Source organism: Calypte anna, chromosome 15 (assembly GCF_003957555.1).
Source record: "Calypte anna isolate BGI_N300 chromosome 15, bCalAnn1_v1.p, whole genome shotgun sequence".
Lineage (NCBI taxonomy): Eukaryota > Metazoa > Chordata > Aves > Apodiformes > Trochilidae > Calypte > Calypte anna.
Window position 1 is genome coordinate 10,437,712 of NC_044261.1, and position 16,074 is coordinate 10,453,785.

The following is a 16,074-nucleotide window of genomic DNA, read 5'->3' on the forward strand; positions in this document are numbered from 1 at the left end:
GCATAAAGAATTTGAAGCATGTTTTTTTGGTTTTTAATTGTAATTATGTATGTGTGCATGAAGGTATTGTGCATCTATAGTGGTTGTCTTGAAGTTACAGCATAGGATTGATTAGTCAGGCAATGTGACACATCTTGACATAAGCCATTCTGTCATTTTGAATTAAATAATTTAATTTTAACCACGTGTTTTGAGATCCTTTGTTTAGATGCTTTTGGAAACTCAAGGTGTGAGTACTAACAGGTAACGTACGTCCCTTTTTAAATTAATCCATATCTCAACATTTTCTCTCCAGTGCCAATGTAACCTAAAAATCCATCCTTACACATATCAGAATTACCATTAAGGCCCTCTGGCCAGTCTGCCACTAGTTAGTTTCACTTTGCCTAGTTTAAGCCATCTCTTACTAGGAGCTAGGAGTTGTCTGTGTGTTTCTGTTGCTAGGGCCTGTTTAGTCGGCGGAAAGAGGACCCTTCTTTACCCACACAGGTTCCCCTGCAATACAATGAGCTGAAAGTGGCACTGGAGAAGGAGAAGGCTCGTTCTGCTGAGCTGGAGGAGGCTCTACAGAAAACACGCATTGAACTCAGATCTGCTCGTGAAGAAGGTAGGGTTAACAGAAAAGGTGAATCTGGAAGGAGACGCACGTTTCTGGTCTGAAAACGTGCCTTTTATTGTGTGTCACCATAGCTGTAACATACACTGTTTAATTCTTATCTGCTGCTGTGAAGATGCAGTTCAGGCTGCCCTTTTTTCTGCTGGTTGTAACTACTGAATGGTCACGCAGAACCACTGCTATGAACCAGTGTTTCATACTGGTAATGTTAATGAGTGGCATTTATCTCATCTATAGCTGCTCATCGGAAAATATCAGACCACCCTCATCCATCTACTCCAGCCACAGCCAGGCAGCAGATCATCATGTCTGCCATAGTCCGCTCACCAGAGCACCAGCCCACTCCCATCAGTTTGCTGGCTCCACCCTCCAGTCGCAGGAAAGAATCTTCTACCCCAGAGGGTAGGTTCTTTGCTGTTTCTATATTTCTGTCTACTATTTCAATGCTATCTCTTCCTTTTTTAATTTCAAAACCAGATTTATTTCATGGTTGTAATAACATATAAGTTTTGCTTTCATTTTATTGGTTCAAATTTATCTTTTTGGATTAGGCAATTTAGGTCTGAAAACTTCAGCAGTAATTATTAGCATGAACTGTTTTAAGAGTGTGTTTTTCTCAAAGGAAGTGTGTTTTCTGTACTACCTTCTGCATTGATCAGAAGGTTTTATGGCTGTTTCCCTGGAAAATAACATTTTCGCTTGTCTGAACTGCAGATTTGTTGTGCTGAGCAGGAAGTTTTTATCTAGACCTTTTGATAAAGAGAGAAGACTCTGGTTAGGCATAAAAGGAAGATTGCAGGTCAAGGATGACATTAATATCCTACTAACTAGAAAAAAATACCCTTGAGGAGGGGAGATTATCATCAGAAAGAAATTAAGGGCTCTGCTCATTTATTCTTAGTTAACTAGTATTCCAGGTTGAGCATTGAACTTGGAGATTCTGAACTAAAACCTCCAGTCTTTAGCTAGAAAAAGCCAGAACCCAGAAACTGGTCCAGCTATCACTGATAGATGAGGAGGCACAGGGTGCTATGAGGCTGGGGAGCATTGGCAGGGGAAGATGTTCTCAGAGGCAGACCACAGGCAGAGAAAAGGATCACATTCATCAGTAAAAGACCATGCCTTGAAGGATAAACTATGTTCAGTATAGATCCACTATCAGGGATTTCAGATATGCTTTAAGATAGGCTGTCAGTGATGGTAAGAAAGCTGTAGGAAGCAGCCTGCTGTGTATTGGTTACAGCAGTATGGGTGCTGAAGGGGCTGTTAGCTATGGGCAAAACTGAGAGATTAGTTTAGCACACAGTAAGAGCTGGAGCAAAGTGTAGATTTGAAGTTTGGATGGTTTGATTGATGTAATCTTGCTACATGAAACATCAGCCATTCTTGTGCTACAGTCTGTTCAAGTAGAATGTTCTGTGCATCCATATGAGGCAATTACTGAGGTGGTCATGTCAGACTGCAAAGGAAAATAGTGTCTGTCTTCAGCAGGACTTTGAGATATGTAGTTATTTTTTATTACCTTGGCCTTAAAACACCAAAAACCTATTATAATTTTCCTCCCCATCACAGTTTTCATCCTGATAGTAACTTCTGTCCCTTCCAGAGTACAGCCGACGCCTGAAAGAGCGAATGCACCACAATATCCCCCATCGCTTTAACGTGGGGCTGAACATGAGAGCAACAAAATGCGCGGTGTGTCTGGACACTGTGCACTTCGGGAGGCAAGCATCGAAATGTCTTGGTAAGAGCAGAGTGTGTGCAGAAACAAAGTGTAGCTGGACAGGAGCATGAAAAAGCATCAGCCATTTAGAACAGATTTGCAGTGAAAGCTGAAGAAAGGATCAAGTATGAAGACCTGGAAACTAGCTGGTGCAAGCATTCTAGATTAGGAGACATCTGATGGTTTAGAGTAGGAGATTCTTGGAAAAGCTGGAGTTTGTGCATCACAAGTTGAGGCAGCTGTGCCATGAATTTTGTCATTTAACAGAAGATTTTTCTCTGTCCTTTTGACAGAATGCCAGGTGATGTGTCACCCAAAATGCTCAACTTGCTTGCCAGCTACTTGTGGACTGCCAGCAGAATATGCCACACACTTCTCTGAAGCATTCTGCCGGGATAAAATGAATTCTCCCGGTCTGCAGATGAAGGAGCCAAGCAGCAGTCTACGTCTTGAGGGATGGATGAAAGTGCCAAGGTATACACATGAATTTTGGTGCTGTATCAGGTGCTGAAATATTTGGAACAGTTCCTTAGATTATCCTGGCTCTTACAGTGTGATAATTGGTACATGCTCATTACAGTTACTTACTAGCACTGAAATTTGTGCTTCTAGGAGTTGCATGCTTGGTTTATTCAGAATCTCAGAGGAAAATCTAACATGGCTTTGTGCTTATATTTTTCAGGAATAACAAACGTGGGCAGCAGGGCTGGGACAGGAAGTATATAGTCCTGGAAGGAACCAAAGTGCTCATTTATGATGCAGAAGCAAGAGAAGGTAACTTAGCGTTTCTAGGAAGAATACTTTTTAAAATCTTCAGATAATCTGGTGATTTGAGAGGCTTAAAGATTGTTACAGTTTGTTGTAGCCATATATTTAATTTAGCTAAATCTTCTGTAATAAGGCAACATTTTTTTCCTAAATCCTTTACAGTTCTATTGTTTATACTGTATATTACTCATAATAATCCAACTGTGAACCATCCAGTGTGTATCGACTCTATTTTGCTATCATGATTATTTTCTTGCTATTTACTAATTTGTTCTTTCTTAATCTGTCTCCCTGCTCTCCCTACAGCTGGACAGAGGCCTCTGGAGGAATTTGAGCTCTGCCTTCCTGATGGTGATGTAACTGTTCATGGAGCTGTAGGAGCTACTGAACTTACCAATACAGCAAAGACAGGTGAGAATCTTATGTAGATGAGGTCAAGTGGATTTCATCTGCCTTGCCATCAGTGGGCATTCCTGCTGGGCTGAACAGAATTTTCTCCCTTTAAATTTGACTCTGTAACTGTGTCATTTTGAGGTTACCTCTATTTGAATTGGGTCAATAGGTCGGTCACCTAGATTTATTTACACAGATGGTTGCTTCTGTCATGGTAGCAGATCTGCAAATAATACAGTCATCAAGCCAATTGGAAGTGCATTTTAAGACTTTTGTGAAATACCTACAAGCACTCAGTTTATTTAAATTTATTCTCTCAATGCTCTCTATAAAATGTGAAGTGTCATAATCCATGCCACCATTGTGCTCTAACCAGAAAGTTATTAACTTAGAAATACTGTGGGGTATCTACAATCTCATGAAAAAATGTTGATGTTTGGATTTGTATGTATTGACTAGAACTGATGGAAAGATTATGTATGTCTTGACTTTAACATTAAAGGATACAGACTGTTAAAAACAAAGGTTTCCATAACCAATTTTTACCGATTTTTCCTGAACAGTACAAAGAAAACTTTAATCAAATGGTTGGTTTTGTACTTTTTTTTTTTAACAATGGGATCTTTTCTTTTTCTTTTTCCTTTTTTTTTTTTTTTCACAGAAGCCAAGACATATTTTTATTTATTAGAGATAGGATTGTATGTATGGACTGATTACATCCAGCTAATATTTAGCTCTAAGTAGCTAGTCTGTACAGGACCTGTAAAGGAGAAACCTATGTGTAAATTACCATGGTAACACATCATGGTAAATGCAACTTCTCTTCAATGAGGCTGAAAGGTGTTGATTTTTGAGTCCACTGACAATATTCCAAAAACTAATCTAAGTCTTATTCTGTCTATATAACATCTCAGATGTGCCATATATCCTAAAATTGGAGTCTCATCCACACACCACTTGCTGGCCTGGTAGAACACTCTACCTGTTAGCACCCAGCTTCCCTGACAAACAGCGCTGGGTCACAGCACTGGAATCAATAGTGGCAGGTGGGAGAGTTTCCAGAGAAAAAGCTGAGGCTGATGCTGTGAGTATAAAAGTTTCATTTAATAATAAAATATTCTGGGAGGGAGCAGAGTTTTGAAAAAAAAATTTTTTTTTTTTATATTTGACATACTGAGGTTTAATGGAAGGTAAGTTATTCCTTCTGCCTTTTGATGTACAGTATGAGTACCAGGAACTAATTCACTGTGTGGCTGATGTTTTGTATTACAATATCCTTCTTCAGATTTGGGGAATATACTAAGAAGATTCTAAAATTATGTATCTCTAATTCCAGCAAACAGAAAAGGGAGAGAAGTTAGATACAGTTTAATGCCATCTCAAAATGTACCACATGGAATAAGCAAATCTTGAAAGAAACAAGCAAAAAACTCCCTCCTCTCCTATTCTTATGCAGTCAGGAGGGTTTTGTTTCTTGTGTGGTGTGTGTGTGAGGTTTAGTTTAAGTTCTATTCCTGATAGGATTAAGAGGTTAAATAATTTGTTTAGGCTTTGGATAACCTTTTTCATCACTGTTGCACTGATAACCCTGTTTTCTGATAAAGCGAGATTTGATTCTATGGGTTTGCATATTAGAATGGTAGCTTTAGGGGCAGGGAATATCAGATAAGCAGGAAATCATCTCTTTTCTTGTGCTAGGATTCCTTTTGCCTCTGAGAAAATACATCTCCCACGGACAATCTCCTAGGAAAATTTCATTGTGCCACTACAGAAGACTGGAGGAAATGGATAGGGACAGTAATAGGTTCTGTCTGAGTTCAGGTTAATTCTAATCAGTTTGCCTGGCTATGTTTCAGGTAGATAGAAGTACAGTAATTCTTCTGTACGCAGCAACACTGCTACTTTTAGCTTTCTGAGAAAAAGAAATCTGTGCCAAGATTTTTTTCCTGTCTGAAACAATGACCTTATGCTGTTAAAATACTACAAGAGAAAGAGATAAAGATTAACTGAACAACAAAATAAATATCTTCTTGTCATTTGCAGAAGTTGCTGGGAAACTCCCTGTTGAAGTTAGAGGGTGAAGACCGTTTGGATATAAATTGCACAATGCCCTTCAGTGACCAGGTAATGATCAGTTCAGTTGGGCCTAAGTAGTGTTTCTTTTGTGGAAATTGTACCTTAAAGAGTAGTAAGTGTAATTATAGACTTGTTTATTGGTTTGTTTTCTCTCTTTGTTGGTAAACAGTACTGTCCAGTTTTGCTCTTGGAGCATTCCTGGTTCTCCTCATATATTGCTATTTTTATTTTTTCCTGTTGTCTCTATAGGTCGTACTGGTGGGTGCAGAAGAAGGTCTCTATGCCCTGAATGTACTGAAGAATTCCTTAACGCACATCCCAGGAATGGGTGCTGTCTTCCAAATTCACCTAATCAAAGATCTGGAGAAGCTCCTCATGATAGCAGGTAGGGAGTTATATGTTACCAAATGTCCTGCAGTGGATGTACAGCAATGGCTAAGCAGGACATTGCCAGAGGCCAGGCTTGCCTCTAGATTCATTACAGACTTCTTCCTTTTTTGATCAGCATATTGTCAGGAGATCAAGTATGGTGGTTAACACTGTATTGTCTGAGGTTTTTGTGTATGAGAATATGTGAACAAAAGACTCAGTTAAACCTTCATGAGAAAGTGGTTTTCAAAGCTGATAGAGGGAGGAACCAGAAACAAAACATTTCCAGTTTAAGGATTATTTATCATTTTGCATTCAGTGCAAAGTGTGGAGCTCATCAGTGAGCATATCTCTTTCTACATACTACACTACCTTTCTTTTTAATGTACTTAACTGTTTGAGGACCACTGTGGCCTAGGGCAAACAACTCTTAACCTGTATTTCTCTAACACTAATCCATGTAACAAAACTGGGACTTCTTTTATGGTTTAAGATTCCCTTATGAATCTTTATGAAGCTTTAATCTCTCCATCTGTGGTTTTCCAGAGATAATCCTTCCTACACGGATGTAGGCATGCTGAGCACTAGGGCGTATCTTCCTCTGAAAGCCCAAATTATCAAGTGTCTATATGACATTTGTAGGGAATGAAAAAAGATTCTCGTTCTGTTCTGAATTTTTCCCCTGCTAAAGATTTAACTTTGTTTCAGGGTGGTAGGAAAAAAAGTAATTTGAAAATTTCACACAAAACTGGGAGAAGACCATGTCACTGTGTTGCTAGTCTTGTGAGAGGAACTGGGCTTGGTCTGTAATGCAGTTTATTAGGGCACTTCTCAGAAATCCCTTGCCAGTCTTGTTGGCACAGAAAGGTTAAAGCACCTTTTAGTTTAAGAAGTTCTTCAAGATAAAATAAAACTACTTGGTTAATTTTGAATAGTGTCCCAGTGATACCATTGTTACTGTGATCTACTAGCCCTTAGCAACAGTAATAACCCATGGAGAGTGGCTGTTCTCCCAGTGGATTTATAGCCTGTTGTGTGGTTGGGTTTTTTAATATTTTCTGTTTTGCTTTTAATAGAAATATGGAATCAGTTCTACATGGTACCTTGTGCCTGTTACCACAGTAAAAGCTTGTGATGATAAACTGCTGCTTGGGTAACAGAACAGACTTTTGCAGAGAGTAAGGAGATTTCCCTTAACAAAGTGTAACCATTTTTGTTTCCAGGAGAAGAACGGGCTCTGTGTCTTGTTGATGTAAAGAAAGTGAAGCAGTCCTTAGCTCAGTCTCACCTCCCAGCCCAGCCTGATGTCTCACCAAATGTCTTTGAGGCTGTGAAAGGCTGTCACCTTTTTGCTGCTGGGAAGGTAGGATACAGCTCCCTCATGCCCCCAGACCCCCTTAGACTACACTGAGCTTAATATCAGTGATATCAGCATCTTTATTTCACTGGCAACAAATCCAAGGTCTGTATTCTTGTTTTAAATCTTTTTCCTTCAGGTAAAAGAGTATAGGGGGCTGAAGAGAGTCTGAGCAGGAGACAGTATGGAGAATCAACTACTAAAATGAATAAATTCAGTCAGCATGGCATGATGGTATAGCCTAAACTGCTACACGATAAGAAGTAGAGCACAGCATAACTGCCTCCTCACAGCTGACTTCAATTTTGAAATTTATAAATAGTGAATTCCATCTACTGTTTGTTCTTGAATGTCATGTCACAGTTTCCAGCATAGCAAATTTACTTTGGTGTTTGCGTCACTTGATAACACTTGATATTTACCTTAATTCCCAGTTATAGTATGGAGCATTTAGCCACAGCAAAAATTCTAATTAACAATTACTTCCACAGACAGTCTTTGATAACAAACTGAGCACCATGCATTTCAGAGTGATGTTTTAAGGTAATAATTTCAGGGGTTAAAATTTAGACCTATTTGAATTTCTCATCCCTTTTAATGAAATATTTTTTCTGTGGAAAGCCATCAAATTTTTATTAACTTCTTTCAAATAGAAGAGAAATCATAGAAGCCATTCAAACTCAAGTTCCCTTTTGAGAATGTGAAGAATTTTTTTCATTATTCTGCTAATTCACCGTAACTAACCTAACAAAAAATGTACTTGCTTACCTCTGCAAAATCCTATTAGTGGCAAGAGGTACCCAGATCTGTTCCTCACACTCTGTGTTACCATCCTGAATGACGCTTGTAATCTTCCTTACAGGTTGAGAATGGTCTTTGTATCTGTGCAGCCATGCCCAACAAAGTGGTTGTTCTGCGATACAATGAGAGTTTGAGCAAGTTCTGTATCAGAAAGGTAAGCTTAGAAATTCCCTTCCACAGCTAATGGGATTCATATATTGCACTAAGACTTTGCTTTGCAACAAACATCTTAAACCTTTTTGCATGCGTAAGAACCTTTGTTTGTCAGCTGAAGTGGTAGCAAATTGCAATGTGCACTGACTAAAATTGGAATAGGAAGCAATTTCCTTTAATATGAATTGGTGTGTTTAGAGATGCAGGACAGAACTGTCATTTGGTTTTTTAATTTTTTTTTTTTTGAGATACTGGACTGAGTTGTAATCATACCCTTGCTTATTTACCCAGAAAAACACCTCCATTTTCTTTGGAGATGGCTTCCCTCTCCTTTACAGTTAAGGAAGCAATGGGTATCTGAATTTGTTTTTGCTGTACCAGTGAAAATCCCAGGGTATTTGGTGTAACTCCAGCACAGGACAGGCAGCTGTTTCCCATACATCCCCTGATCCAGGGTAGAACTGGGGCAACTTCGCTTCAGACAGCCAGTTGCAGGCAGACTTTTTCTGAAGACAAGTCCAATGAACTAATTATTAATTAATAATTTTTATATGCTCATAAACATCCAGAAAATAACCCTAAATACTAGGGACCTCTCCTCTGTACAGAGTTTAAACTGCTTGTCTTAAAATGGGCTGGTACCTAGAAACTCATCTCCATTCCAATCCACAAATTAAGGAATGTTGAGGTCAAACTACATATCCCTGGAGACTACTTTGAACTTCCCAGTTCAAACTACAGCTTTGCTGAGGCTTTTATCCCCACTGAGTGCTGCCCTGGGGCTGCTGCAAGGAAGCAGAGTAGGCACAGTAGTTCAGATGCTGGCCTCCTTGGAAGTAAAGGTACATCTGATGGAGAAGATCTGGACAAAAACAAGGTGGATGCCAGTATCAACTGATACCAACCGGTACCAACTCTTGCTCACGATGGAGCAGCAGCTGGCAGGGAACTCTGAGTATGTGCAGGCACTGCCCTCTGCTCATGCTGCCATTCACCCCCATTGTGCCTTGACCAGGGCTTACATGCAAACTGTGACAAGGTGTGTTTAGAAGGCAGGTTTTCCTTATCGTCACTAATCCAGGCAACTGAATTTCAATCCTAGCAAGATGTCAGCAAGCCCAGAATAGATTCTGTTCTGCCAACTAAATCCGTAGATAAACTAGGAATTATGGAAGGAATCTTGTCCTCAGATCTGGGGATCTGTGTTGTGTCAGGCTAACCTGCAGAGCTATCCTACCGGTTCAATCACAATGCACATCTTGTTGGAATATATGTCTGTGTTGTGAAGTCTGTATTCAAGTAAGCATCACTGACAACAAAACACAACTTTTTCTTCTAGCAAGAGTTCTTTTCCATATGTTTTTGAGAGACTGAAGTTGCCATCTGCCCCTTTTATAAAGATAAATGTGGCTATATATATAATCTTCCATAATAAGCAAAATCTGTAAACTGACTGGCAGCTGATATTGGTCCATACTTTCCTCTTTTCCAGGAGATCGAAACCTCTGAGCCTTGCAGCTGCATCCATTTGACCACTTACAGCATCATCATTGGAACCAACAAGTTCTATGAAATTGAGATGAAACAGTATACATTGGAGGGTAGGAGACATTTCCTGAGTACCATACGAAATGGCTCCACAGATTCTTTTGGTGGGGCTTCTCTAAAGCATTTTAGGAAAAAAAGTTGATGCTAATCAAGCTGGTTTTCTTCATTCTCTTTGCAGAGTTTCTGGATAAAAATGACCACACATTGGCCTCTGCTGTGTTTGCTGCTTCCACCAACAGCTTTCCAGTCAGTATTATCCAAGTGAACCCGACAGGGCAGAGGGAAGAGTATCTGCTGTGTTTCCATGGTAAGGCTCATGTGGCTGTGAAGCTGTTGTACTGCCTCTGTCCTCTGGTACATGAACTGCCAGGAGGTACCTAAGTGCTCCTGTAAAAGAAAGCCAAAGAGGGCTGACTGGTAACAAAGATTTTTTTTGAAGACTGAATCAAGATCTTCTGGAAGAGTTGTGGCTGGTGGTTTAAACAGTACCATGCACAGGATGTTGGTACTAAAGTAGCATGTGGCTGTGGTGCTTTTGGTCATCTTGCTTCTGGCTTAAAGGTTGTCCATGCCTGTGGGTCAGCTGGCACACATCAGCCTCTGTGACTAAAGGGAAGGGACTGTTAAAGTGCAAAGAGGATTTTTATTATCTTGATAAAATGTTAAGGAGTTTTCAAAATTCAGCATTCTTGGCTGGTCCCTGCACAGACAGCTGACAAGTTTTAGTCATCTTGTGAGGAAATAAAAAAGGTGTTTATTTTTTTGTATAGCTGCTTTTGATGGTACATTAGGATAGTGTCATGGAAATGCACAGAGAATCTTCAAAAGTTTCCATAAAAGTAATTTTGGGTGAGTTGCAGCAGGAATCCCAGTCTTCCCAACTGTGGATGAAGCTTAATTGTGAAAAAATACTCCTACATCCAGCCAACCAAATTAGTGTCATTCATGGCACTCTGGGATTTGCAAGGTAGTTAGCATCTGTCCCTGCTAAAAGCCCAGGGACAATGACCTTTGTCCCTTAAAATAAATTAATAAAATACAGGCATATGGTTTATGACATGACATTGCTTTTCTTGGCAGAGTTTGGTGTCTTTGTGGATTCCTATGGAAGACGCAGTAGGACAGATGACCTGAAATGGAATCGCTTGCCCTTAGCTTTTGGTAGGTGCTGAGGGACCTTCACTTGGATTACGGGAATGATTGAAACTGGGAAGCATCCTTGTGGGACAGGCATTCTTCACTCAGTGCTTCTGCTTCCATGTTCCTCTCCCAGTTCTCCCAAAAATCATAGTGATTTTACCATAAGATCACTATAAATCTAAATGGTAGACCTTCTGAAATACAATTAGAGGAAAACTAAAGCAAAGTTCTATTTCCCTAATGTTCCGAGTCAGTTGGACAGTGATTCAGTTGAAAAGTGGAATTTTTAATGATGCTTGGAGGTTTCTGAAATAGTTGAGAATCTGTGATGTCATTGTGATTCCCTCAGGCTTTTTGCTCTACCTAGTGGGATTGCATTCAGTTAACAGTCTGGTTTTAATGCCTTTCTCATGATACTTTTGCTTAGTAAAATTCTTGAGATCCAGGTAACTTCAAAGCAACAATTCTTAAAGCTTGAATCTCCCTATGTAGTAATAGTGTCTATGTCTTACTACAGAAAATACATTCCCTTAGTTTTCCCAAAGTGCTGGGAGGCTCTGCTGTGCTCCCTGGTGCTTTTTAGAAGTTTTTAACAGAGAATGTAATTTTGTGCTTTCCTCCTGCTGCGATCCTTCTTCAGCCTACAGGGAGCCCTATCTGTTCGTGACCCACTTCAATTCCCTTGAAGTGATTGAGATTCAGGCACGAGCTTCTCTAGGGTAAGTTGTTCTCTTTTCATTACTTTGCACAGCATGTGCTGCAAGAACATGTGTACTTTCCAGGAAGTCATTGTAAAGACTTTTCCCTGTAATTTTACCCAGAACTCCTGCACGAGCCCACTTGGAGATACCAAATCCACGGTATCTAGGGCCTGCAATTTCATCTGGAGCTATCTACTTGGCCTCCTCCTACCAAGACAAATTAAGGGTGATTTGCTGTAAGGGCAATCTTGTGAAGGAGACCAACAATGAGCAGCAGCACCACAGAGGATCTTCTGCTACACGCAGGTATGATGAACTCCATGTGTTACAGTCCTTGTGTGCCTCATAAGCAAACTTTGCTCCAGGTGGCTTTTCCTCCCTGGTCTTGTGGGATGCCCTTAAGGGAGAGGCAGGTGTTAGCCAGTTACTGCACTGCTGGAACGGAACATGGATTCACTGACATTTTAAATTCTAGAAGGCAAAAAAATCCCCATAAACTCTGTAGGAGTATGTGGGTAATCTCCATCACTGCTTTGTGATTATCAGCTAATTTACTTTTATATTGATACAGCTGTGACTTCAAAGCTTGGTGATCTTAGTTGTTATTAATATGACACTAAACATCAGCTGACTCTAAGAATCTCTCAAGCAAGAGCCCTTTCCTCTGAAATGGTGAGGGAGGCAGCATTGAGAGCTTGTGATGTGATCTTGTCCTGTTCAGCAGAACAGCAGTTCTTCAGATGGAAATAAATACTGGGGATGATAGTGCCACTGAACTTCAGGCCTGTAGCTCACCCTCACCTGGAGCTACTGAAAATAGGGTAATTATCAAATTTTAGTGTATTTTTTTATATGGGAAAGTACACTGCTTAAATGTATGCAAATGTGTACTTTTTCAGGCTGTTCCATAGACATGACTTACAGTAGCAATTCATTAAGGCACTTCAGTAGTGTTGCTAATGTAATTGACACTCAGCTGTCAGAATCTCCTTGAACTTTTCATCTTGGCTTAGGCAGGTCTAATGCTTTTTTACCCAAGTACTCCTGGGTCTTGGGGGAAAGTTAATTTTTTTTTTTGCTAAAAGAGAATGTAACGTGAGGTTTTTGTCGCTCAGCTGTTCCCGTCAATTATTTTTGAATGACAGCAGCCCTAACAAGAGAGGTCCGCCCACGTACAACGAGCACATAACCAAGCGGGTAGCATCAAGCCCAGGCCCACCAGAAGGTCCAAGTCACCCTCGAGAACCAAGCACACCACACCGGTACCGCGAGGGAAGGACAGAGCTGCGGAGGGACAAGTCACCTGGGCGACCTCTGGAGAGGGAGAAATCTCCAGGCAGGCTTCTGAGCACCCGCAGGGAAAGGTCCCCTGGAAGACTGTTTGAAGAGAGCAGCCGAGGACGACTGCCTGTGAGTGGTGCCAGAACTCCTCTTGCTCAAGTCAATAAGGTAAGGCAGGAGACTGGAAGACTTTTCTGTTCTCAGGAAAACGTGCAAATTACTGCACAAGGGCTGATGGTACAGTAAATTAAATCTTACCACAACCCTCAACTTCTATTACAACAGAGCACACACTGTGTAACTCTCTGGCTCCACTTAAACACTTCCCCTTGTGCTAGTACTGTAACTGCAAAAGCAGCTTGACTCTGGAACAGGTTGAATTTCTCCAGATCTGAAAGTAAAGGTGCCTTTACCAACAGAAATGAAGTTACTGAGGACTTGATAGGGGACAATGTCTGGAGACAGGAAGGTGGGAGCCTACTGTGTTCAGAGTACTTGCCTTTGTCAGGACTGTCAAAATTCTGCCACACAGCAGCAGGCCAGCATCCAGCACTGGCTCAGCAGTGGTTGGTCAGGTGATGTACTGCTGTTGGCACCTGTGCTCATGGGAGAGAAATACATGCAACTTGTAACTGTTGTTTTATTTCCCTGGCAGGTCTGGGACCAGTCTTCAGTGTAAGTCTCTGCTAGATATAGTTACTCATCTTGACCTGCAGGAAGAAAAGGAAATATACTGAGTATATGCACTCCATGTCTGCTGCCCAGTTACCAAAACAACAGTCCTGGGCCAAAGCTAGCGCTGCATTGGGAGACGAGACGCTTCTGAAGATCGTTGGCATCTCAATTTCTCTGCACTTTCCTGCACTCCTGTTTTTGCACTTTGTACTACTGTTATTCTTTCAAGCAGTTCATGAACTTTTTGTATTCACTTTAGTCCCTAGTAGTTCATCAAGGAAAGGAAATGGGACTAGAGTTCCACCCCAGGTCTTTAATGTGGTTAGCACCCCTTACCAGATAACTGAGCAGACATGCTGGGAATTCCTGGTGACCTGGAACCAGACGGGCCAAGGTGAGCAAGTCTTTCAATAGAAGGTGTGATTGGATATTTTCTACAGAACACAAGAAAAATTACTTCCAATTAGTCTGTTCACCTGCCACTTCTGAAAGTTACCTTGTTCTTACTAAAATTGCTCTAGCGCAGCTCTGATGGGGAGGAAGAACCGTGCTTTAAACAATCCCATGTGCCCAGCCCTGAGACCAAGTGTGTTACCTATAAGCTACTGGGGTGTAGGACTTTATCCAGGTCTTCTGCATGACAGTACACTGCATGCTGCTGCACCATCACTGGCTGCTCTCTCTTTTTAGGTTGCTTTGCTGAATAGTGTATTGCACCTCACTTGTAAATTAATTGAAACCTTTAGATTACGTTGCAAAATAACCGTTAATTACTCTGGAAATTTGGCAATGAAGAGTTAACAAGCCTTATTCTATGACAAGAATTAGTCACACTTGTGTCACTTGTGACACTGCAGTCCTGACAGTCTCTCATTCTCTGTCAGAAGAGCAGCCCAGGGCTGGCTCCTGCCTGTAACTTGTCATACAGTAAGATGCCAGTGTCACGGCACAAGAGGATACTCACAATGAACAGCTTTAGCAGGTACTGAACTCACCTTCACCTTTGCTTCCACGTATCTAAGCTCGAGCCATTTATTGCTTTCTATTCTCTTTTGCTGTGGACATGAAGCAGAGAGCAAATGATTTTCAAAGCAGGTTTTGACCATTCAGTCTGCAATAGCAACATTCTAAATGAACAACTGTGTTCTTTACAAGTGGAAAAGCAAAACCGCATCCAATCTTCCCTTGGCCACACTCTGAAACTTCCGCTAGTCCCTTGCAAGCCTGTGCTAACCTGTTCTAGAAACCCACAAGAATTCAAATACCTTGTCAGTGTCCTTTGGCGAGTTTCATGAATATTGTATTCCGTTCTCTTGTCTGTTGGGTTATTTTAGGTCAGATTTGGCAGGAAACTTGCTGGAAGTTTTTGTCTCCTGGTCTGAATATCTTGAAAGGTCACTGAGATCAGTCTTTAAATCTTTGCATCTCATGGAAGATCTTCAAGACCTCAGAAATGGGCTTGTTGAGTCCTGAAAGTGTATATCTTGTGTCTTGTTTGTGAAATGCTTCCTGCTATAGAAATAGCTCAAAGGACTGTACATATTTACAAGAAACTTTATATTCGTAACAAAAGGGAATTGAATTGGTTTCTACTTTTTTATTGTAAACGGTGCGTTTTTCAACACTAGCTTTTTTGTTTTAATGGTGGTTGTGGACAGCCATCTTCAGACACTGGAGGGGCCTCAGTTTAGTCCTCCTTGCTCCCATGAAGAAATATTGTAACATTAAATTGCAATTGACGCTTGTTAGCATCAATGAGGTTTTAAATCTCTAGAAGTACAGGATTTTTCTTCATTACCTTTTTATTATTGACAAGGGAGGGAACCAGAGGGACCGTTCAAAGCTCCACCTGGAACGTATTGAACTTTGTTGTTGAACAATAACCAAATAAAACAAATAACTATCTTGACTGGCATGGTGACATGAACGCTTCCTTCTCTATAGAGTAGCACTGAGCCATCCTCCCATTGCACCCAGTGTTAGAAGCTGTGTAATCTATAGGCATCAAAGCTTACCAAAGAAAGCAAACCTTAACAATATTTAGTGTTTTAATAGTTGTTATTCCCTGGACAAGTAGCATAAGTGGCTTCAAAAACAAAAATGTAGCAGCAGTCAGCTGCGAACACCTACAGCTAAATTCTGCCCTTGCAGATGGGGGTAAGAGCTAAGACACGTGAGTAGATGGGAAAACAATCTCACCCTGGTAAATGACCCACACATCTTGAGCTGGAAACAACATCTTAATTAACAATAGTGTGATCTAATGACAGGTTTGGGATTTATCCCAGCAGTGTACTGGTAGCAAAGATAGAGATAGTTGTCCATCCCACTGCTGTAATATGCTGGTGCTTTAACGCCTAATAGCTGCAACTTAATAATAAAAAAATAATAAAAAATCACAGATCAAGTCAGACTGAGTACAACCTGCAGTTACTGTACAGCTGAACTTACACCTGCTGGGAAAACTTGCTAG

At 40.7% G+C, this 16,074-nt stretch overlaps 1 protein-coding gene across 1 annotated transcript in view; it reads left to right on the forward strand.

Moving 5' to 3' along the window:
* CIT (citron rho-interacting serine/threonine kinase) overlaps positions 1-15,510 on the forward strand; it is a 67,472-nt gene extending 51,962 nt beyond the window's left edge. Inside the window, exons 31-48 of the mRNA XM_008502819.2 lie at positions 445-607; positions 854-1,018; positions 2,223-2,360; positions 2,633-2,813; positions 3,022-3,113; positions 3,414-3,518; positions 4,415-4,584; positions 5,544-5,624; positions 5,826-5,961; positions 7,169-7,308; positions 8,165-8,257; positions 9,749-9,857; positions 9,983-10,111; positions 10,885-10,965; positions 11,585-11,663; positions 11,766-11,951; positions 12,791-13,094; positions 13,582-15,510. Coding sequence (XP_008501041.2) covers positions 445-607; positions 854-1,018; positions 2,223-2,360; positions 2,633-2,813; positions 3,022-3,113; positions 3,414-3,518; positions 4,415-4,584; positions 5,544-5,624; positions 5,826-5,961; positions 7,169-7,308; positions 8,165-8,257; positions 9,749-9,857; positions 9,983-10,111; positions 10,885-10,965; positions 11,585-11,663; positions 11,766-11,951; positions 12,791-13,094; positions 13,582-13,605 — 2,376 coding nt within the window. The 3' untranslated portion in view covers positions 13,606-15,510. The remainder of the gene's footprint in view (positions 1-444; positions 608-853; positions 1,019-2,222; positions 2,361-2,632; positions 2,814-3,021; positions 3,114-3,413; positions 3,519-4,414; positions 4,585-5,543; positions 5,625-5,825; positions 5,962-7,168; positions 7,309-8,164; positions 8,258-9,748; positions 9,858-9,982; positions 10,112-10,884; positions 10,966-11,584; positions 11,664-11,765; positions 11,952-12,790; positions 13,095-13,581) is intronic.
* Positions 15,511-16,074: the final 564 nt, after the last annotated feature.